This window comes from Castor canadensis, chromosome 4 (genome assembly GCF_047511655.1).
Source record: "Castor canadensis chromosome 4, mCasCan1.hap1v2, whole genome shotgun sequence".
In the NCBI taxonomy this organism is placed as follows: domain Eukaryota; kingdom Metazoa; phylum Chordata; class Mammalia; order Rodentia; family Castoridae; genus Castor; species Castor canadensis.
Genome location: NC_133389.1, coordinates 111,147,818 through 111,169,995, shown reverse-complemented (window position 1 = coordinate 111,169,995; position 22,178 = coordinate 111,147,818). Strand labels below are relative to the sequence as shown.

Here is a 22,178-nt window from a genome sequence, read left to right as displayed (position 1 = left end):
CTTCCCCGAAGATCTGCGCTCTTCGCGGGCGGCCCGGGGCGAGGCTAGGGGAGCGCGGCGGGAAAGGCCGGGGAGGGCGGCCCGGGAGGGCGGAGGGAGGCTTCGGAGGCGGGCGGTTTCATTGTTCCCTCGCCTCCTCCTCCCGCGCCCGGCCCGGCGTCACTGGAAAGCCGCCCGGGCCGCCCGGCGGCGGGTTATTTATAGAGCGGGATGCGCGCACGTCACGGAGCCCGGCCTGGCTGACGGGGCCGCTGACGCGCTTGGCCGCGGGGCCGAGTCCGCGGGGCTACGCGCCGGGCGCCGGCGACAATGGGCTTCTGTGTGTGCAGCTGCAGCCGCCGCCAGGGGCCGCGGGAGGGGGGCGGGCGGCCGCTCCCTGACCCCCTTAGCTCCCGGCCACGGCCCCCCGAAAGGTAACCGGCCTCTCGGTCCCGCCCCCGGCCGGGCAGCGCGGGCTTATTTTTTATTTTCCCCCTTATTTTATCAGTTAGTTCCCCCCGCCCCAGCCTCGCTTCCCGTTCCGCGTCTCCCTCTGCCCTCCGCCCCAAGTTGAAAGGAGGGCCATCCGTGCGGCCGGGGGCGACCACTTTGCGCGCCCCGGGGAGCGGGACCCGCACCAGGCGCGCCCAGCGGGGGACGCGGTGACCGAGGGGCCGGGAGCGCCGGGCAGGTAACGTATCGTGGACCTGGCGTGGGGGGGCTTTGTTTGGGGGAGTGGGGAGGGGAGCCGGCGCGGGTGGGGACGCAGGGCAGCCCTTCCGGGACTCCTCGCTCCGCTCCTCCGCCCCCTTCGCCTGCACGCAGGAAGCTGAGGTGGGTGTGTAGCGCGAAGAGCGAAAGAGAAACTTCTGCGCGCCACCCCAGTAGAGACTCCCCCGGGCCGCCCGCCCGCCTCCGTCGCCCCTCCCAGTCCACTCCCTCCTGTCGCCTCCCCATCCTCACGCTGGGGACCTGCACCCCCCTCCCCCAACTCCACCACCTCAGGCTGGTGCAATCCTTCGCTACCCCTGCCTTGTGAAAGGAGGGGCTGGCAAGAATTTTAGGGACTTCCGGGGATGCGGAGACCAGCTCTGAACCATCCCCTTTCAGCTGCCAGGAGTTGGAACCCCTCGCACGTGGCAGGCAGGCAAGCAGAGAACTTGCTGTGCCTTCTAGGAAATTGCAATCGATTTGTAATGCACTTGCGCTAATTGGGAGTTCAAAATTAAACTTTAATAAAGCATTTGTGTCGTCTCGTCTAATTGTGAAAGCTTCCATTCGTCCTGGTAGATAGACTCTAAGTCTCAAGTTAATGGCGCTAAGCTAGATTTCCCCCCCAAGTACAATTCTGTCAGCCGTCGTCGGCGCAGCTGGATTTCCTTAAGGTACAGATGTTGCTAATGGCAGCTTAAGCACGGATGGGCAGATAGCATACGGAATGCAACATGTTGCCATATGGTTCCTTTAGCCTTTCACCTCCAGGGATATCAATCACATATATTCTGGGAGGAACTTAATGACTCTCTGTACAGCAAAATGAATTACCTGGTACAATTTATATCCCTTGACCTGATACGTTATAACAACAGGAAGATAGCATCTCACAATTTCTGTGGTATAAATTGAGTTACAGAGCTACATTTCAAATTCTATAACATCTATTTGTAGTTTGAGGGGCCCTGTCAAATCATCCTGACTGTAAAATCTCTTTCTGTTTTGCCTTCCTCTTCCCCACTACCACCTCTAGACATGCAAAATTTAAAAAGTTTAACAAAACTGTTACCTTGGATGTTGCTAATCAATTGACTATTCGATGAGATATGGAGAAATGGAAAATATGACTTCCAGAGCTAGTTAATTAAAGTTAGCAATCTTTAGGAACACCATACTTTAAACCCAGAAAAATCAAAGAATTCCTAGGGAAAATGGGTTCTCTTTGAGTTGTTTATACATAACTCCTAAATCCAATCACTATTTGAAATTCTCCATTTAAAAAAAAAATTCAGCTTTTTCTAAACTTTGGAAATTAGCTTAAGGAAAACAGTTCCAAGAAATATAAGTAGGACCCTCTTAGACCATTTCTATGCACCCACCTCCCATACACCTCACTATTTGTGCATGTTAGCTGAATCGTGAATGTGGTAGTACTTGTAGTTTGGTTTTTTCCTCCCAACATCTCAGTGGCAGCATGCTGAAGTCACTGCTTGGATCATACTGGAACAATTTAGTAATATTTCACAGGTCTTATTTATCTTTGCAAACAAAATGTTTTTATCGCGTGCCTCTAACATCAGATTGTAAACATGATCGTTATTTACTGTATTCATTATTTTTCATTCATGAATTCAGATCACATTGAAAGACAAGCAATGGCCTAGGGGTAAAAAAAATAGCATTATATTTAAAAAAAATTTTTCATGTTTACCTATTAGGGGATATCACAAAGCTAGGGACTTACTATTTTTCTCTTTTAAGTTTTTGCCTCCAACAATATGTAAGCCACATTAATTCATGTGCACTGATAGTCTACAGACTAGCAAAAATACATAAAATAGAGATGAACAGTCTAAAAATGTACTTACTTTTAGTTATACACGGTTTAAAGTGTTAACATTTTGAAAGTTTGTACATCATGTCCTTTCAGAATCATTTTGGAATTACAAGATGATGTTTCCCCTTTTTGTAATGGCGGATGATTTGCTACCTACTACTTGAGTTCATTCAATCATTTTGTAATTATTATTAAGTAAGATCTTTATACAGAACAAATTAAGATAAACCTAAGTTATGGTAAACTTCTTTTTCTGGGACTGCTTTTGGTAATCTTTTAGTAGCTGAGGTTTTATTTCTCTCTGTAGCATCAGCACTCCATGAGCTTTAACCAGTATCAGGAATGAGCTTGTCAATAACCCCAACTCCAAGACTTGTGAATAGACATAGCGTGTACCCTTAAATCAACCACACAGCTTGCTTTATAAAGCTGTTACTGTCATGGACTTATATTGCAGCCTTTTGTCAAACCCAGTGATTATTAAAGTGTTCCTACTTCAAAAGTCAGGCCAAAAGTCCTGCTGGGCTTCAAGTCCATTAGTAAATAAAACCCCAAGCAGCACTATTTGCTTTTACATCATTACATATATTTTATAATTAATTTCAGACCCCATTTGTAGACATAAACAATGTATATTTTTGGTATACTTATATGGCAACGAAACCAAGATGTGTTTTACAACATGACTTTTTAGAAAAGTGAAGATTTGATGGATAATGCATTGTTGTTCTAAATGATGTGGCTGGCTGCCAAGGCGAGCCCTATAGCCAGAAAGTACCACACTTGTTATTGTTTTCTGGGGAATCACTTTCTGCTTTTTGAATTCTCAATTCCACCTGCTCTTTTCAGTATTACCCTTCCATATTGCTAATCTGAGAATTTGTTTAGATAGGAAAATTTTTGAAAATATGTTTGTGTTGGCCAAGAAGATTTTCACCAGTGCTTCTGTTGCTGCTGATTTCAGGCCTTTGAGTGCCATGTTTATTCTAACTGAAAATTAAAAAAAGACTTAGATCTAGGTATATCCCTCATGCTTAGTAATTTTAATTGTAACATAATCCTAGATGTTTTCTTATTTTTACTCATGAGCAAATTTATCTTTGGGATAGGCCAGATTTATGTTTTTCTCAAAGTAACATGGAGCAAGTTATGAACAGGCATTAAGACCGCTAAGAGAACTCTTCATTCAAGTGAATGGGGTTGAGGAGAGCCATCAGAAGAGAGTTTAGTCCTTTACACTTGCCCTGATTGCTGTTCAAATGCAAAATCCTGTTGTAGTGAAAACTTGTTTCTCTCTTTTATAAGCATTTCATTAAAAAAATTTTTTTAAACTGTCAATCTGTAAATATTTAACTAGCCATGCAGGAAACAGGCTTTTATTCTCGGCTACATGCCATCTTTGTTTTCATCTGGGTTAGTAATGATTGCCATGTAAATAACCACATAAAATTTTTACTTTTCTTGTCCTTCCTTTGACTGAAGATTGATAGGGGCACTTTAATTAATCTTGTTCTCTTTCATGTTCTGTATTCAGATATTGAAATGCAGTATTTTTATACATTTATAAGATTGTGTTTGTCTGTATTTAATTTATGTTTCTTTTTTTAAAGCATGGAGCCTTGAATGTTTGTTCTACTGTTTTTTTTTTCTTCACATCATTACTCTGGTACTGCTTGATGTAACTTGATTAGCTCCCTCCCCAGTCATGATTGGTAATTAAAATAGGCATTAAAATTAGTCACTTAGCAATTTTGCTGTTCAATTGGCAATTAAATTACTTAATTGCAATTAAAGTCCTAATTTTAATTGGCAAAATGATAGATGTAGATTTAAGATAATATGTATAAATACTTTAATAAGTGTCTATATAAGGATTACTTAATTACTCAACTTCAAGTTTACGCTGTTAACTTTAGAACTTTTAAGTGAGCAATGAAATTTATATTACATCTATTCAAAGGATATGGTAATTAGATTTATTACTTATCACTATAAGGGTCCTTGCTATAAGTTACTTTTGTAGTGTTAAAATTGTAGGCTTGATAATTATGAATTATAATGAGAAAAGGGCATACAAGTCTTTGTCTTAATATACCAATACCTTATTTTCATTAAGTTGAGAGATTCTTATCCACCACTTGGTTTGAGGCAAAAAAAAAAAAAGTGGTTATTTTATCATTAAAAGTCAAACAAAAACGAGTCAGCTATGATTTACATGTAAAAACTGTGGCAAACTATATATTTTATCTCCTTAAGGAAATGCTGCCTTCATATGGCTGGGGTTTTTAACATCCTTAGCTATGATTAGAATTTCAGGTGCTTTTGGTATTAGTTGCTATTTTCAAAATCTTTAAAATGTGTTTTGTGATGATACATTTTAATGTCTCCCAAGTTTACTGATATTAGCAATATCTAAAACCTAAGTTATCCTTCTTTGCCTAAAGGAAAATTGTTACAAAAGAAAACATTAAGAGAATATTTTTAAAAGCAAATATTTAGGAGATGGCCACTGTGAGTCAAGTATCAAGGAAAAGATGAAAGATTTTTATTATGCAAAATACTTTTTGAGTGGCATGAGGCTTTACCATATGTTCAGTTTTATAATTTTAATTTACAAGTAGATGCTTCTAGAAAAAGTGCTGTTTACTTCTGCACATTTTTACACATTTCTAGAACTGAGTTCTGAATCAAAGCAAGAAAAATTTAAAGCTTATGCATTATGTGGTTTTTTTGTGAAATATGGACTAAGTAAAACTGAATAAAAGTTATAACTACCCAAAATGTGAATAAAGGAAGCTATTGACTTGTTCTCTGTGCATTCTATGGGAAAGGAACAGTTTGGTCGATTAATAGCCTACCAGTGCAAATGAAATGGCAAAAGCAGGACAACAAAAAATTCAATAATAAAAATTATTTTGCATTTTAAGGAACAGAGTTTTTTCAAAGTCAAAATTTCCTTTTTCTGTCACTACTGTAAGATGGCCTGCTGAATGGCAATAAATACTGTGAATGAAAGTTTGTCCAAATATAATTTAAAATGTATATCTCTTAATGCTTATAATAAGTTTCACTAAGTAATTTTTAAATGACATACCTTAAAGTTGCCTCTAGTCTTCAGGCATCACAGGTACATCTGTTTCTGCATTGTTAGGTCTTCTCTGAATTCATCTGGGGAAAGAATAGTGAAATAAATCCCTAGAGGTCTCTTTCCCATGCATTAAAATAGAAAATCCTATGGGATTACATCCATGTTTGCTTTCTAAATTATACCAAAAGCTCAATTTTATTAAGAATAATCTGCTTAGCTATGCATAAAATAAAATACTTTGGTTTAGTTTGTGAGTGTATGTGTATTTATGTTGATTTTAATGAAAATATCTTTTCCATACATGTGCCAATGTCTTCTCCTTAATATGAGTTAATATCATAAAAGATAATATAATATTACCTTCCTAAATGCTTTTCTGAAGTGCAGTTGCATTTCTTAATAGTAAGGATATATAACTTTGTTGGTTTCCAAGGAGCGAGCTACTTATGGATAGTAACAGTTTTGCTTCCATATATTTTAAATTATTAACAAAATAGACCTTTGTTGTGGGGTGACTTTACACATTTACACATGGCAATAATTTAAAGTTATATCAGATGCTTGGCCCTGAAAAAACCATTATTGTCATTTTAATTGAGTTATAAAATACTTTATTTGAACTATTTATGTGTGAGAATCCAGAAGGATTGCAGTCATATAAATGCAGAATTTCAGTTTCTTTTAGCCTAAAGCATCGTTTTCACATTTTCTGAAAGGTTGTTCAATTCTACATTTTGATTCCATTATATGTGTAATTAAACCTCTATGCACAAAAGCATTCTCTTATGTACTAGCAAATACACCCACAGGAATCCTCTTCTAAACTATAATTTATTTAAACATGTAATCATAGGATTTTAAAACATGCTTTCATTTTTCCAAACTATATGCCAATTCGAACTGCTTGGTGATAAAATGAGAGATTTTATTACCATTTTGATTCCTTCCCCCCCCCCCCCCGCCCCGTGACCCAAGAGTGAGTTAAATATGGGCAGGAGGAAATAAAGAAAATCCACTGTGAACCTAATCCCATGTGTTGAACTGTTTCCCTTTTGGAGAAAATAAAAAAGAATAAAAGATTTGTAGTTGTTTATGGATTCCTGCACAATATGAATATTTGGGCCTGCAACATTCTCTTCTCCCGCTTAGCCTAAACAGTAAATAGCAAATTGTGTGTGTGTGTGTGTTCGCGCGCGTGCACGTGTGTGACAAGTTCTATTGAACATTGTGGAGTCAGGCCCCCTACTGACAGGATCAGTCAATTACAGACATTGGCAGTGCTCCTCAGACTTCTCCCCATCAGAATCTAGTGGGGAAAACAGTAGCCAGAGATTTTTAAACGTGGCTCTTTATTCTTTCCGATCTGTGTGCTGGATCCTTTCTACCCTGAGCATATCTGAGCCCTACCCAAAACTCCAACCTAAGAATTAGTTCACCCAAGCATTAGTCTAGGGGAGTTTATTAAGTCTTATATCTTGTATGTCTTCCTAAGAAATAGCAACGCTTCCCAAGAACAAGAATAAGAATTTGCAGAGGAGAGGGAAATTTTTTACACAAATGAAAGGAAAAAGTCCCCCCCCTTTTATCATTTTAATGTTATACTTAATTAGTCCATTCTCAATACTTTGCATAAAAAGCTCCTGTGAAAACTGTCCTTGGCTCTTTGGTGCATTAAGATTTGAGCAACGAAGGTTTGCTCGACAGGCTGTTGCTAAAGAAAAAAGCATCCTATTACAGTATTTGGTTTCCTTGGATCTTACTTTAAAAACTCCAGGACACTTTCCCTCTCTCTGGGAGGGAATTTTTCAAATTGTTCCCAGACTCAACCCAGCCTAAAGCAAATTACTTCGTTTTTTCATGGCAATGAGTGAGCACGATGTATTTACTTAGACGGGAGCATTTGTGTGTGAAGGCTGTGGTTACAACCTTAAAGTTCTAAACGCCGCTCTCCTAGAAGTATATTAAACAAATAATATCTGCCACTCCAGCGTGGCTAAGCTTGTGTTTCCGACTGACTGTCTGAAAATAGCTGCCGGGAACCTGGTCCACCGCGGGGATCAAGGAAAGCTCCCTCTGGCCTCACTCTGCTCCCTCGCGGAAGGGGAAGAGAACCCAGGAGGGCGCCTGTGTGCTGGAGTTGCTGCTATTTTGGGCCCAGCCTGGACAGTGCGTCAATGCCTGCGCCCCTGCGTCACCGCCACCCCCACCCCCTTCCTTCTCCCCTGCTCTCCAAACTCTCACTTTTTCCCTTTCGTTCGCGTGGAATCGCTTCAGCCCACGGGGCGCTGACGCTACCGAGCTCATACTAATAAGCTATTCTTCACCCTCCCCTTTCTCATCCCCCTTACTCACACACCCTCATCCGCCACCACAACACCCCCCCCCCCACACACACACTTCCTGGTTTTATTATTTTTTTTCTCGCGCCCACTAGGGCACCGCTGAGCTGCAGCGGCTGCCTCTTGTAGCTGCAGCCTCAACATCTGGGGGAAACTTAAGGTGGTCACGTAGGTTTCCCCGGGCGGCCGCGCTGTAAAGCCCCGGCTTCTCCAGGCAGCCACATGGCACCTGACGGCTACGCCTCTCCAGCCGCGGGGGCGCAGGGTATGAGGGAAGCCTTCGCGGAGATGCAGAGCAGGGAAGAGCAGCCCGGGTACCCGGAGAGGTCCACCGGCCTTTCGACCCATGCTAAGATGCTGAAGATGGGGGCGAGTTGCAAAGGGGCCTCCGCAGCTTGAGAAAGCGAGACACGCTGAAGGAGGAGGGGCGGATGGAACGCGGTCTGCGGTCACAAATGTGGGGGCGCCTCTGAACTCTCCCTTCGTCCCAGCCTCTTCAGCCCCACGGGAGAAGCCAGCTTCGGCCGGGGGACCCGGAGGAAGGCTCGTCCCCCGGGGAAGCGGCGTTTCCTTTGCTAGAAAACTCCTTGCGCCTTCGGCGTGGCGGAAGGATTGTCTTGCAAAGCAGTCTTTGGCGACTCTCAGAACCGCGAGGGTGGGGCACATCCCACAGCCCACCCGGACCCAGTCCAGTGAGGGCTTGTAAGCACACCTTAGGTTTTGCTGGGACATTGTCCACTACCCCTTATCTGCCTTTTCCTCTTGACTGCCTTTTACTTTTGACTGCGGGGCTATGATAGCTCCTGTGTGTCAGAAGACAATCGATTTATTTTCTCCAAACTCTTGGAAAGGCTACGACTTGGTAGGCACTGAGAAGTGATGAAAGTATCGGAGGTAGCAGAAGGTGGGATCAGAACACCTTTCTGCAGAAGCACCTGTTGCCTGTTCCTTGGTAGCATTGTCTGCAAAAGAGAAGCAGGGAATGCTTCATTTTGACTTTTGGCGTCCGTGAAGGGATGGGTCACTGTCTACTCATTCCCCTTCCTCATCCCTCCACGTATTGTCACCTCCCTTCCAAGTGGCAGTACGAAAAAAGGAAGGAAAAGCTAAATAGGCCCTACCTGTCAGCAAGGACAGTGGGTGTGTCTGTGGAAAGATGAGAGGAGACAGAGAAAGGAGAGAGAGAGAGAGAGAGAGAGAAATGGATGATAGGGATAGAAACAGGGAGAAAGGGGAGATACCCCAGGCTAGGGAAATCCCGCCTAACTGATTGAGCCCTCCTAGCATGTGTCATGGGACATCTGTATGCACTTCCGCTAAGATGACGAGGGTGGGTGCAAGGCAAACCCCATCCCGTGCGGCTCCAGGTGCGGGGTACCTGTCCCACGCCAGCTTTCCCTTCCCCTCAGGCTTTTGTTGCACCCTCTCCACGTGTGAGCGGCCGAGAGGCCGCGAGGGATGGGGGCTTGGGGGAAGGTGAAGTGTAGCAGCGCTGCGGGCTTCGCGGACCTGGGTAGAGAGGTCACACTTCTCTCGGAAAAAAAAAAAAAAAAAAGCAAAACCGCCCCAGCCGGCTACCAAGGTGAACGCAGTACGGTTCCCACCTTAAAATCAGCCCTGCTCGTGACGTCAGGTCGGAAATATACCAAAGCGAGCGCGGGCCAGGAGTCCGGGGAGTGCGGCGGCGCGGCGATTGGGTGGCGGACCGCTGACGCGCGCTGACGCGCGGAGACTTTAGGTGCATGTTGGCAGCCGCAGCGCGAGCCACATAAACAAAGGCACATTGGCGGCCAGGGCCAGTCCGCCTGGCGGCTCGCGCACAGCTCCGCGGTCCTTCTTGGCTGCCCAGCGGGCCGCCTGCCTGCGCTCCTTCCCCGACTGCAGTGTCCCGGCTTCTTTGGCACAGCTCGCCCACCCCTCCCCGGGACCCCGGACCTCGGGCTCCCAGAGGGGACTGCACTTGGGCAGAGTTGAATGAATGAAGACAGACGCGGAGAACTCCTAAGTGAGTAGGTGCAGCCTGTGCAGCTCGCGTTCTTTCATTCTTTTGCACGTCTCTTGTCTCTTCTTTCCACCTATGTGGTACAGGTTCTCTGGAAGTGGGCGCCAGAGGCTTGGAGCGCGAGTGGGGCTGGAGAATGGGGAGTTGGAGCACATAGCTACGAGGGGCATTTGGTCGCATTCCGGCTTTGGCATTACGGGGTGGAGGGGAGTTGACTCCCAACTGAGGCTTCCTGGCTTCTCATTGGTGGACGTGGAAGGGAGACTCCACAGTTTGGGAGCTGTGGACTTGTCCGCGGAAATGTGCGCAGAGTTTGCTCTCAGTGCGGAATTGATTGTGGTCTGTGAACACGTAGACTCCTGGTCCTGCGTATAAGAGGGCAGCTGCCGGCAAACTGACAGGGAGAAAAAGTTCTTCAGTTTATGCGTTGCTTGGGAACTGTGTCACCTGGGCTAGCCAGCGTGCCGATGTTTCCCAGGTACTGTTGAGTAAGGGTGGTGTTGGCAAAGTGTCCTGTTACTAAGTTGCCTGAAATTTCTGAGTTTGACATATGCTGTCATTGTGAGAGAGAGAGAGAGACAGAGACACGCACAGAGACAGACACTATGAATATGTAAAGAGAATGAAACTGTGAAGCTACTAGGGGGTTAATATCCAGCACAGGAATGGGCTGTTGGGGTCAAGTCTTCTTTCTATTTTTTTTCTGGTTAACCTTCTTACCCCTCCCCCCACACACATCTAGAAGCAAGAAGGGGGAAGGAGAGAGGGAGCAGAAAGAATAGTTGACTTTCTTTATCATTAGTAAAGGATTGTCTAGGTCTAGAATGCTTTCCATGTGGGCATCTGAAAACTGCTAGAACTCAAGTATTCCTTGTTCAGGCAAATAGGCAGATTGGGGAAGGCATTATGAAGAAGGTGTTCGTCTTGCTGTGTGGGGAAGCGCTTCTAACATGGGTGCCAATACTCCATAAGCAGTATTTTCCTCCTTCTGCAATTGACCCAACATGATCGTGGAAAAGTAGAGGACCCTCTGATGACCCCTTGGCTATTAAAGTTGTTGAAAGCCAAGTGTTCTGGAGAAAAGAACACCAACTCACTTGTATCCTCCAATTACAGTGCTGTGTCAAAAGCAATTAAGAAATTCAGATTCTTCCACTCACATTGGCTTCTTGGTTGTGCAGGCCTTGCTAACATTTTGTAAAGGGGTTATTGTTTTCTCATTTTATTTTCTTGACTTCTACTAACTTTCTTCTCCCCTCCCCAAAAAAGCCCATGTCACCACAGGAAAAAAAAATTCAAGAGAAGGTTCCAATGTTGTACTTTCTCTTAAGCTCTAGCCCTCTTCTTTATTTCAGTTCTGAAATAAACTAAAGGGAAAGGACCCTTCCACCCACACTCTAGCAAAGGGGCCAATTCATTACATCATAAGTGTCAAATGGGTTCATGGGTTACCTTTCCTTCAGGATGTTCTCTCTGCAAGGATTCACAGGGCGCAATGGGTGGCATTATCTGTTGTTTCTAGCCATGTCTTTTACACGTTCATTTTAATTGCTCTTTGGTAAGCTACACACTAATTTCCAATGAGACATAAAAGGGCCTGCCTGCCTGGTGAGTCTACATATGCCTAGCCAAATCTCTGTGGGGAAGACACCTTGAAACTTCCTGTGTCTGTATTTCAGGGAGGAGATCTGACTGGCTGGACTACCCATTGCTTTTCTAAAAATCTCTGAAACTTTGTCCTTCACTGAATTACGACACTGTCCACGTTTAATTTCCTCGAAAACGCCAGTAACTCGGCTGAAGGTTAGTGAACTTTTATTTCTTTCATTACCTTTCCCGAGTTCCCTAACTATCAAGAAACAGGGCAACCTGATCTTCTCAGTCCAACCCCGTAACTTAAGGTTACAGGGAACAACTTTCTCATTGTGCAATTCAACTTCATTTTTAGATCTTCGTTTCTAGAAAGCTTGCTGATCCCAGAGCTTCAGAGAAAAGGTTCTTCAGAGCCTCTTGGCTGTGAAAAGGGGATGGGGAGGGGGAGGCTTTTGGAAATATCTGGGAGTGTAGACCCTCAATTGCTTACTAGCTCTGGGTCAGTATTGAATCAGTCATTTCACACCTTACACTGTCGCTCTGCTGCATTCGATCTCGCTCGCCCTTCCTCTCGCTCCCCTGCCCTCTCTCTGACCGCCGCGGGCTGCCGGTGTAGCTCCAGGTGTACCCGAGCCCGGGAGAAAGTGTTCAGTTGACCAGGCTGAGTGTATATCACCCTGTTTCATTTCCAGCCATGCCTTGTGTTCAGGCGCAGTATGGGTCCTCGCCTCAAGGAGCCAGCCCCGCTTCTCAGAGCTACAGTTACCACTCTTCGGGAGAATACAGCTCCGATTTCTTAACTCCAGAGTTTGTCAAGTTTAGCATGGACCTCACCAACACTGAAATCACTGCCACCACTTCTCTCCCCAGCTTCAGTACCTTTATGGACAACTACAGCACAGGCTACGACGTCAAGCCACCTTGCTTGTACCAAATGCCCCTGTCCGGACAGCAGTCCTCCATTAAGGTAGAAGACATTCAGATGCACAACTACCAGCAACACAGCCACCTGCCCCCACAGTCCGAGGAGATGATGCCGCACTCCGGGTCGGTTTACTACAAGCCCTCCTCGCCCCCGACACCCACTACCCCGGGCTTCCAGGTGCAGCACAGCCCCATGTGGGACGACCCGGGGTCTCTCCACAACTTCCACCAGAACTACGTGGCCACTACGCACATGATCGAGCAGAGGAAAACGCCCGTCTCCCGCCTCTCGCTTTTCTCCTTTAAGCAGTCGCCCCCAGGCACTCCGGTGTCTAGCTGCCAGATGCGCTTCGATGGGCCCCTGCACGTTCCCATGAACCCGGAGCCCGCGGGCAGCCACCACGTTGTGGACGGGCAGACCTTCGCTGTGCCCAACCCCATTCGCAAGCCCGCATCCATGGGCTTCCCTGGCCTGCAGATCGGCCACGCGTCTCAGCTGCTCGACACGCAGGTGCCCTCGCCGCCGTCGCGGGGCTCCCCCTCCAACGAGGGGCTGTGTGCAGTGTGCGGCGACAATGCGGCCTGCCAGCATTACGGCGTGCGCACTTGTGAGGGCTGCAAAGGTTTCTTTAAGGTGAGCAAAGGCGGGAGCGGAGGGAGCAGATAGGGGTCCTTAGTGCCCGGGACCCTAGAGTCTGTCCTCTACCCAAGTTTCCCGGGTTAGCCCAGGCTGCTCTACAGACGCCCCTGGGCTGAGAAATGGGCTTTGGGGTGTCTGAGCAAAGAATCGAGAAGACTGGGAGGTTCGGGGCGCCTCCGCCCAGCAGCTAGGCGACGGGACAGACCCCCGCCCGAAGTTGCTGGAGCCAGAGTTGGAAGAGGCTTTATTTGCATGTGCTTGGAGCTGTCTTCCCCGTTCAGATTGAAATTGGTTAGGACAGAGAACCGTGTCTGAGCTAACCAAGCGGAACAGAATTCCCTATGGTCAAATTAAGTGATCTCTTTATTTCGCCATCCTGATTGAATAATCTTATCATTTTAAATAGAGAAGGTCTCCAAGGAATGTAAATAATATGAATGCCCACGGATTTGTATTTACTGAGCGTCTCCTTCTCCTTCTCTTGGCATATAAAACACAGCAAGGAGCGGCAAGGTTAGCTCAAATGTTAACGCTATCAATTTTCTTCAGTTAAATGCCCTGGGGGAGGAAAAAGAAAAGAAAGAAAAAGAAAAGAAAAAAAAATAAAAAGGAATTGTGTGTTTGTGTTTGTTTGTGGGAAGGGAATGTAGATCCAAGCCTTTTAGAAATTGTCTCCGGGTCTAGTCCGGGTTGCTGGACTTTCAAGGAAAAAAATAATAATTCTTGACCTACATTGTGTCCTTTTACAGCGCACTGTGCAAAAAAACGCGAAATACGTATGTTTAGCGAATAAAAACTGCCCAGTGGACAAGCGGCGCCGGAATCGTTGTCAGTACTGCCGGTTTCAGAAGTGCCTGGCTGTTGGGATGGTCAAAGAAGGTAGGTTGCGGCAAGCTGTTGACCCCTTAGTCTTCGTCCTTGAAAAACCGCTGGCTACTTGTATCGGAGTTCCACTTTCCGCTTCCAAGAGACTGGGGGGGTCGCCGGTCCCCTCCCTCGTCTGGCCTCCAAGATCCGCCAGCTGCCTGCTTGCTCAGCCTCCCCTAGAGAAAGCTGACCAGGCCCTCCTCGCCTTTAGCTATATGAACCAGTTGGAGGAAGACATAAAATAACCCCGCATTTTTTATGCTTCTCGTCAGTAAAAAAGTCTTTACAAGCAGAGGGACCCTGAACGGCCTGGCCTGGCGCCCCTTTGCTGTGGCCTTCCGGGGGAGGAGCCCAGGCGGCAGCTGGGCCTGGTCTCGAGGGAGCGTGCTAACAGGGCTGTTCCTTTGCAGTGGTTCGCACCGACAGTTTAAAAGGCCGGAGAGGTCGTTTACCCTCGAAGCCGAAGAGCCCACAGGATCCCTCTCCCCCCTCACCCCCGGTGAGTCTGATCAGTGCCCTCGTCAGGGCCCATGTCGACTCCAACCCGGCTATGACCAGCCTGGACTATTCCAGGGTAAGAAGCTGGTGGGGGGTATCATGTGGACAAACCAACAGATGGGCAAGACCCCCTCCCCACACCCAGTTCCACCCACCCCTCCCAGACCCAATGGGGAAAGGAGGCAAGCCAGGCTATAAGCCTCACAATTCTGGGACAGGGCCACGGGACAGACAGTCCGGTAGTATGTGTTAAGTGAAAGTGTAAACCAGAGGACAGGCAGAGGAAAGAGGAGGGGACATGCCAGATTGGTGGAATCTCTGTGAACCCCCAAGCCAACGGGATGTAACCCCACCACCATACATACCAGTATCTCTAAGCAAAAAAACAAGCTGCACACCCTCACCCCTCCACCAGGTCTACTCTATCCCCAGTCCTCTGCAGAGATATGTAATCCTCCTCCTTCTTGCCAATGTCCAAGGAAGGATGTGGGAGCTGCCTGGGGCCAGGAATGAAAAGAGAGGGTGTAAGGAATGGCAACAGGGGTCGGGAATCATGTGGTCAAATTCTTCTTTTACTCCAGCTGAAAAATGTGCAGGCTTTAATTGGAGGAAGTACATTGGGCAAACCTAGAAGGGACTGCAATATTAAGACTTGCAAAAGGCGCCTCAGCACAAGACCCACTCTGGGACTAGTATGAATACTAACGTGTCAATTGTTTTGTGGAGATAAGAGTGAACCTTTCCCAGGGCTGGATCGCACTGTATTTAGTCTGTATGGAAATGGTAATTTACATATTTAAAGCATCGACCTCATAGCACCATCCCTAATTGAATTAATTGCCCCGGAACATCTAATTTCCTTACTGGTCAGAGAGAGGTTTAATTGTTATAAAAACCTGGCTCCCCTACTAGAAACGGGGTTAGCAATTTCACGGGTTATATATTTTAGAGAGCCTCATTAAGTGCTTTTTAAAATGAAATTCCAGTTCCAGGCGAACCCTGACTATCAGATGAGTGGAGATGACACCCAGCACATACAGCAGTTCTATGACCTCCTGACTGGCTCCATGGAGATCATCAGGGGCTGGGCAGAGAAGATCCCCGGCTTCGCTGATCTGCCCAAAGCTGACCAGGACCTGCTTTTTGAATCAGCTTTCTTAGAACTGTTTGTACTGCGATTAGCGTACAGGTAATGAGGGTGGAATCAATTCAGGGAGGCCGGGAGAGGAATCAAAAAAGTAAAAGAAAGGGAGGAAAAGGGAAGGAAATAAAACTTATTTTAAAAAATGAGAAAGGAAGGAGTGTGAGCCCATAAGCTTTGGATGGATGGAATGGAGGTGGGATAGGGGGCGTTCTTGATTGTTATGAAATTAAACCTTTTTAAGGTCCACTGGTCTACATTTTATTAACTCTTCAGTAATTAGGTGCCTCTTAAATCCCTCATTTATTGCTCTTCAAGTAATTAGTTGTTTAGCTTTTCTCTCTCTCTTTTTCTCCCCTCTCTTTGGTATTAATTGCAGGTCCAACCCAGTGGAGGGTAAACTCATCTTTTGCAATGGGGTGGTCTTGCACAGGTTGCAATGCGTGCGTGGCTTTGGGGAATGGATTGATTCCATTGTTGAATTCTCCTCCAACTTGCAGAATATGAACATCGACATTTCTGCCTTCTCCTGCATTGCTGCCCTGGCTATGGTCACAGGTCAGTACTGCAGGTGCAGGGCACTTCCCCTCCAGAACTGCCTAGCTGGATTGGTCCTGACTTTCCCTTGTCAGGGATTCTCCCTGGTCCTGCTAGTTAACTAACCTGCCTTGTGCATTCTTCTTTTGTTTCTGATTGTGTTTTTTACAGAGAGACACGGGCTCAAGGAACCTAAGAGAGTGGAAGAACTGCAAAACAAAATTGTAAATTGTCTCAAAGACCACGTAACTTTCAATAATGGGGGCTTGAACCGCCCCAATTATCTGTCCAAACTGTTGGGGAAGCTCCCAGAACTCCGTACCCTTTGCACACAGGGGCTACAGCGCATTTTCTACCTGAAATTGGAAGACTTGGTACCACCGCCAGCAATAATTGACAAACTTTTCCTGGACACTTTACCTTTCTAAGATCTTCTCCCATGTACTTCAAAGGAACTGGAAAGAAAACTAAAACTGTCCAAAGGGGGCTAGTCTCTGCCAGAGGGAAGACAGCCCCCTGAGCTATCTCAGCTCAAGTTGTTTCCCCTTTCTGTAAAACTCCTAGTCCCCTAATCCCTAAAGAAAACAAACAAACAAAAACTGTTGCTATTTCCTAAATTGCAGGCAGAACCTGAAAGAGCATTTTGGCTCCGGGGCATCCTGGATTTAGAACACGGACTACACACAATACAGTGGTATAAACTTTTTCTTATCAGTTAAAAATAAGTTTATTGTTCAGAATATAGATTGGTAATGAATGATGGGACATGTTTGGCCATGCTTGGTTGTTGCAGTTAAAAGACAAATGTAATACACATACACAAACATACACACACATACACACACATCTTAAGGGGACTCAACAAGTATTGCCCTTTAAAAGATTTCAAAGTTTTCTGCTGTAAAGAAAGCTGTAATATATAGTAAAACTAAATGTTGCGTGGGTGGCATGAGTTGAAGAAGGTAAAGGCTTGTAAATTTACCCAATGCAGTTTGGCTTTTTAAATTATTTTGTGCCTATTTATGAATAAATATTACAAATTCTAAAAAATAAGTGTGTTTGCAAAAAAAAAAAAAAGAAAAGAAATACCTACATAAAAAGGGACAAGCATGTTGGTTCTAGGTTGAAAATGTTATAGGCACTTGCTACTTCAGTAATGTCTATATTATATAAATAGTATTTCAGACACTATGTAGTCTGTTAGATTTTATAAAGATTGGTAGTTATCTGAGCTTAAACATTTTCTCAATTGTAAAATAGGTGGGCACAAGTATTAACACATCAGAAAATCCTGACAAAAAGGGACACATAGTGTTTGTAACACCGTCCAACATTCCTTGTTTGTAAGTGTTGTATGTACCGTTGATGTTGATAAAAGAAAGTTTATATCTTGATTATTTTGTTGTCTAAAGCTAAACAAAACTTGCATGCAGCAGCTTTTGACTGTTTCCAGAGTGCTTATAATATACATAACTCCCTGGAAATTACTGAGCACTTTGAATTTTTTGTTTTTTCAATGTCTAAAATTGTCAGTTAATATATTATTTTATGTTTGAGTAAGAATTTTAATATTGCCATATTCTGTAGTATTTTTCTTTGTATATTTCTAGTATGGCACATGATATGAGTCACTGCCTTTTTTTCTATGGTGTATGACAGTTAGAGATGCTGATTTTTTTCTGATAAATTCTTTCTTTGAGAAAGACAATTTTAATGTTTACAACAATAAACCATGTAAATGAACAGAACTTCGTCTTCTTCCTGGGTTAGGAAAAATATGACTGAATAACAACAGACAGTAGTCAAGAGTTGGAGATTCATTTGGGATAGGTCACTTACGCAATATCTGAATTTCAAACTGACAGCCTAAATATATTCTGGCAAAAGGAGTAGGGTAATTGAATTAATTATCTAGAGAATTCAGTACAATGTTTTCCCTTAACCAGAAGTTTCCAGTCTAGTGACCTACATTTTATCAGGATCAATTTAGAATATATCACTCCTCTTTTAATTTTACAAGTGCAGCTTCCAGAAGTCAAGTTCAGGACCCCAAAATGCCTTTTAACTTTTACAAGGTTGGGAGTTTAGTTAAGTTCTTGTATTGGACAGGGTTTAGGAAGAATCTTTCTAAAACTCAGAAAATCATCTCAGATTTGGAAAGTCTTGCACTTTATCTTTGAGTTTCCAATTCTTCTGGATATAATTGTTAGAATGAGTCTTGGAGGACTGAGCCTTGGGTCAGACTTTGGCATACAGTAGTTATTTCTTCAAACTTTATTTTCTACTACAGTGGATAGTTAGGAGGTGTAACTTGCAGTTTTAAAATAAAATATACACCTTATACATTGCTCAGATAGATAATAAATAATCTATTAGTCAAGTCCTGCGTCTGGAATAAGTCAAGTTATAAGATGGCTTCTAGGATTCAATCCAGCACTAACTTTCAGCAAGTAAATGAAATTGATGCTGTAGCTTAAGGACTGAGCTTCCTCTCAGCGACCTTATTTTTGGACGGACCGGTCTGCCATTTTTGCCCTAGGCCAGCTGCGAATTCATAGACAGTACAAGATGGGGATGATCTCCTCCCCTGACCTGGCGAATTACAGATGACCTGAGGGTCACTGAAATTTACAAAGAGCGTTATTGTTTTTAAAATGCGAGTTAGAACAGTAAATTGCCGCGAGAACTCTCAGATTGTTATTTTTCCTTTGCCTTTTTTTCCCCTTCTCGTTTTAAAATGATGGTTTCGCGGGCCGCAAAAAGAGAGAAAGTAGGTCTCCGTGGTAATTTAAGGTTATTTTTGCCCGACGCGACGCGTTTCTCTCCGGGTAACTGAGGGGCAAAAGAAGGAGGCCACATAAAAGATCAAATAATAACCAAATGTCCAGTTTCCTGGCTTTCTTGGAAAGATGAGGCTAGCCATTTCATTTTATTTTCACATCTTATGCCCAACCAAAGCCACAAACTAATAAGCAGGCAGCGAGAGAAAGCTTTTTAGAAATGCTACGAGTCTGAGTCTGCAGAGCCGTCACCACTCATCTCCCAGGTGTCTGCAGCCCTGAGACAATTACATTCCGTTGCACCATACCAGACAGTTGAACCCAGAAACGAACTTTGCTGTTGGTTCTCCCTAAAGAAAGCAGGGGCGCATCACCCTAGGCCAATGGAGAGTCGGGTAGTGCGCCCCTGGAGAATTTAGGGTGAAAGGAGGGAGGCATGGTGTTCTTCCACGCCCGCGTGCTGTCTGCACCTGCTACGTTACGTTGTGTTTCCAAAGTGGCAAAGTAGCTAGGACTTTTCCTGCTTCAGAGTCGCTTCCCAACTCCAAGGCTGCGCATGAGTTGTGTGGGTAAGATGCCTGCCCTTGCATCCTCCGGTGTCTTCAGAGGTTCTCGCAGCTGAAGACTTCTCCTGTCCTATACTTTCTAGGAGTAAAACTCAGGAAAACCCGTAGACATACTACGATGTCAAAGGCAGACGTTGCATGGAACTTTTTAATAAAGAGATTAAATCTTTATATCTCCCTCCACCGTCCTCTTGAGTGTAAGTTATTGGTTATCATTGCAGCAACGGAAAATACAGAAGCATTTTTTCAAAGTCATGGTCATACACTTCTCAACTCTGAGAGGTCTAGTTTTAAGTCTTCGTTCAGCCCTTGTTTGAATGGTTGTCTACAAAGCTCTGACTTTGTGCAGCGATGCACTTTATTCAAGGAATGGGTGAGCAGCACTATTGCTTGCTATTTGCTGGGTTCTGCCTTTCTGCAGTCTGAGCGATGTAGTGTCTTTTGAGTGTCCTGCTGTCCTCTCGGGCTGACTTTCCGCTTTTTGGAGAAAGTGAGGGAGAGAAAACGAGGAAGGAGGGAGGGATAGAGGGAAGGAAGGATGGAGAGGGAGAAGGAGAGGAAGAAAGAGAATGAGAATACCAGTTCCAGATTCTAAGACATGGGATATGCATCACCCAGGAGTACCCTACAATGACAGCAGCATCTAAGGACCTTGTCTTGTGTACTTCTTTTTGGTGCCCGACTTCATCCCTAGAGTTTGGGTATCCTCTCTCTTAAAAATAGTGGTTGTAAGTCTATCCCACTAATTCTTTGAGTGCAAGATGCTCAACAAAGAGATATAGTCTTGCCAATTTAAGAATGTCACTCCAAGGTTCAATTTCACTTTGCCTTCAGCATCTCTTGGCTTTGCCGGTGTCAGTGCGTCACTGCGAATATCCAATTATCTAAATATATTTTAAACTAGGTGTCTTCGCTGAAGAAATAAATATTTCTAAGGTGCAAACAGGTCTGGGAGGGAAAAGTTTTATGTTATTTCTTTGTAATATTTTGACCACAGACCTTTCTGGTACAGGATAAATTTCCATCTCGACAGGCCGTATAGATGGTAGAGCACTTTGAAGGCATAGCGTGCTTTGCGCATCTTAGCGCCACAAGCTCCCTGCCTTGCTTAGCGCACACATCGTTTCCTTTTGTATCCGCCACGCGGCAGCGCGGAGGTGGCTGCGGAGAGTAAAGGCTGAGGGTCTCTCCCGCACGGCTTCCTTTCCGTTGGTGGGAGAGGAGACCGTTTGTCCGAAAACCACAGCAGAAAAGGAAACAGGTTCCCTCAAGGTTAAAGGGTAAGAGAGGCTATCCAGAGCGTAGATTGTAACCCCCCTCCCCACTATTACTTACACGGTTGAATAGAGGTCTGGGAATAAGTATCTTTAACACATCCTCCTCCAAAGGGGGCTGTAAAGGTTGATTTCTCCCCCCTCCTCCCACCTGTCCCTTCTATGCGAGAATTGGAATTGTTACTTCCTGGGCGCGCCCGGGAATTCTTGCCAATCCTAACTTTACGGGCACCCCGCGGGCCGGATTTAACTTAGTTTTGTAGTCCTACAGGGGAAATACGCTGTTGCGGGGGGGGGGGGTGGGGGTCCCAGCAGAAGTCTAATCACTAACCCCCTTCCCATACGTCTCAGTCACCACTAAAAAATGAGCTCCTGCTTGCAGTAGTCTTCAAAAGAGTTTCGCAGTGATTGGTTCAGTCGATATTTGCTGACTTTATAGATAAAGCCAGATAGGAATTTCAACCAGGCCATTTTTTAATAATTCGTTTTTAATAATAAACACATGAGAATTCTCTTATTTTTACTTTTTAATTTTAATAGAAACCAAAATGAGTATTTCACACAACCATTTAGGATGGCGAAGCTGTCTGTCATTGAAAGTAATTTTCCCTTACTATGTTTCCTGAGCACAATTGAGAGCGACTGGTGGGGCCACAGGTCTTTCCTCCGAGTTTGTGCCTTTCCTTAGGAAAAATCCGACTTCTGTCGGAGAGTTCCTCAAGGAGTAGCCCCATCCCAAGCTGGAGATGCTCAGAGGAAAGACGCACCCCTGGTCCTTAGCCGCGACGTGCACTCTGGGCCCTGCAGATACCCGCGAGAGAACTCCGGAGGGCGGGTCTCGTGTGGCTTACTCCTGCCCCAAGCCTTCTCAATAGACCCTCCTTCCGGCTTGGTCTGATGCTGAGATCCTAAGATTACTGTAGAGGACGAGTATCGGGGGTCCCACCCTAGAGAAAGTGGAAAAGCCAAAGCTGTCGCTTTCTCCACTACGTTTTGGAGACAGTTTGAAGGTCGCTCCGGTAGACTTGGCCGAGAGAGCCTAGGAGTAATTAGCACAGCCTCCTCCGGGTTAACTGTTTCCTTCTAGCAGTCCCCCGCCCTCCCCTGCTGCTTCCCGCGTCTTTCCCAGCTGTTCTACATCCTCCCCCCCCCCCCCCCCCAGGGCGGAGGCCACAACATGCTCTCTAGTTTCGGCTAGGTTAGGATCTGTGCCTCAGGTCGCGAGGACGAGCGGCCGAGCGCGCTCCTTGCTTCTCCCAGCACTCGCCGATCAGAGGTCAGTTTCGGGTCTACCTCAGCGCTGAGCGAGGCTAAGGCGTCCTCACATAGGGCACTGGGGAAAACTCTTTTTCAAGTAGTTGGGGCGTGCAAAGGAGCGGGGCGGAGACACAGCTGGAGT

At 45.3% G+C, this 22,178-nt stretch overlaps 1 protein-coding gene across 9 annotated transcripts; it reads left to right on the top strand.

The window, feature by feature from the left end:
• Window positions 1-231: 231 nt before the first annotated feature.
• On the top strand, window positions 232-17,907 carry Nr4a2 (nuclear receptor subfamily 4 group A member 2). Of its 9 annotated transcripts, none has more exons than XM_074070819.1 (8): window positions 232-670; window positions 11,639-11,762; window positions 12,423-13,110; window positions 13,866-13,995; window positions 14,394-14,557; window positions 15,468-15,670; window positions 16,002-16,180; window positions 16,331-17,907. In XM_074070819.1, exons 3-8 carry the CDS (start codon window positions 12,436-12,438, stop codon window positions 16,585-16,587), a joined length of 1,608 nt encoding a protein of 535 aa, XP_073926920.1. In that variant the 5' UTR covers window positions 232-670; window positions 11,639-11,762; window positions 12,423-12,435; the 3' UTR covers window positions 16,588-17,907. The 9 variants fall into 9 exon arrangements, 8 of the variants coding, with proteins under 8 accessions (XP_073926920.1, XP_073926918.1, XP_073926919.1 ...); XM_074070817.1 differs by having other exon boundaries at window positions 234-670; window positions 12,245-13,110; XR_012447210.1 differs by lacking the exon at window positions 232-670 and adding an exon at window positions 9,679-9,962 and having other exon boundaries at window positions 12,245-13,110; window positions 16,123-16,180; window positions 16,331-16,409.
• Window positions 17,908-22,178: the final 4,271 nt, after the last annotated feature.

Excerpts from the sequence above, each read along its gene's own strand:
- Nr4a2 (XM_074070817.1), top strand. The coding sequence starts at position 12,247 with ATGCCTTGTGTTCAGGCGCAGTATGGGTCCTCGCCTCAAGGAGCCAGC. Across the intron at positions 13,111-13,865 it reads GCTGCAAAGGTTTCTTTAAG|CGCACTGTGCAAAAAAACGC; the intron begins GTGAGCAAAGGC and ends GTCCTTTTACAG. Across the intron at positions 13,996-14,393 it reads TGTTGGGATGGTCAAAGAAG|TGGTTCGCACCGACAGTTTA; the intron begins GTAGGTTGCGGC and ends GTTCCTTTGCAG.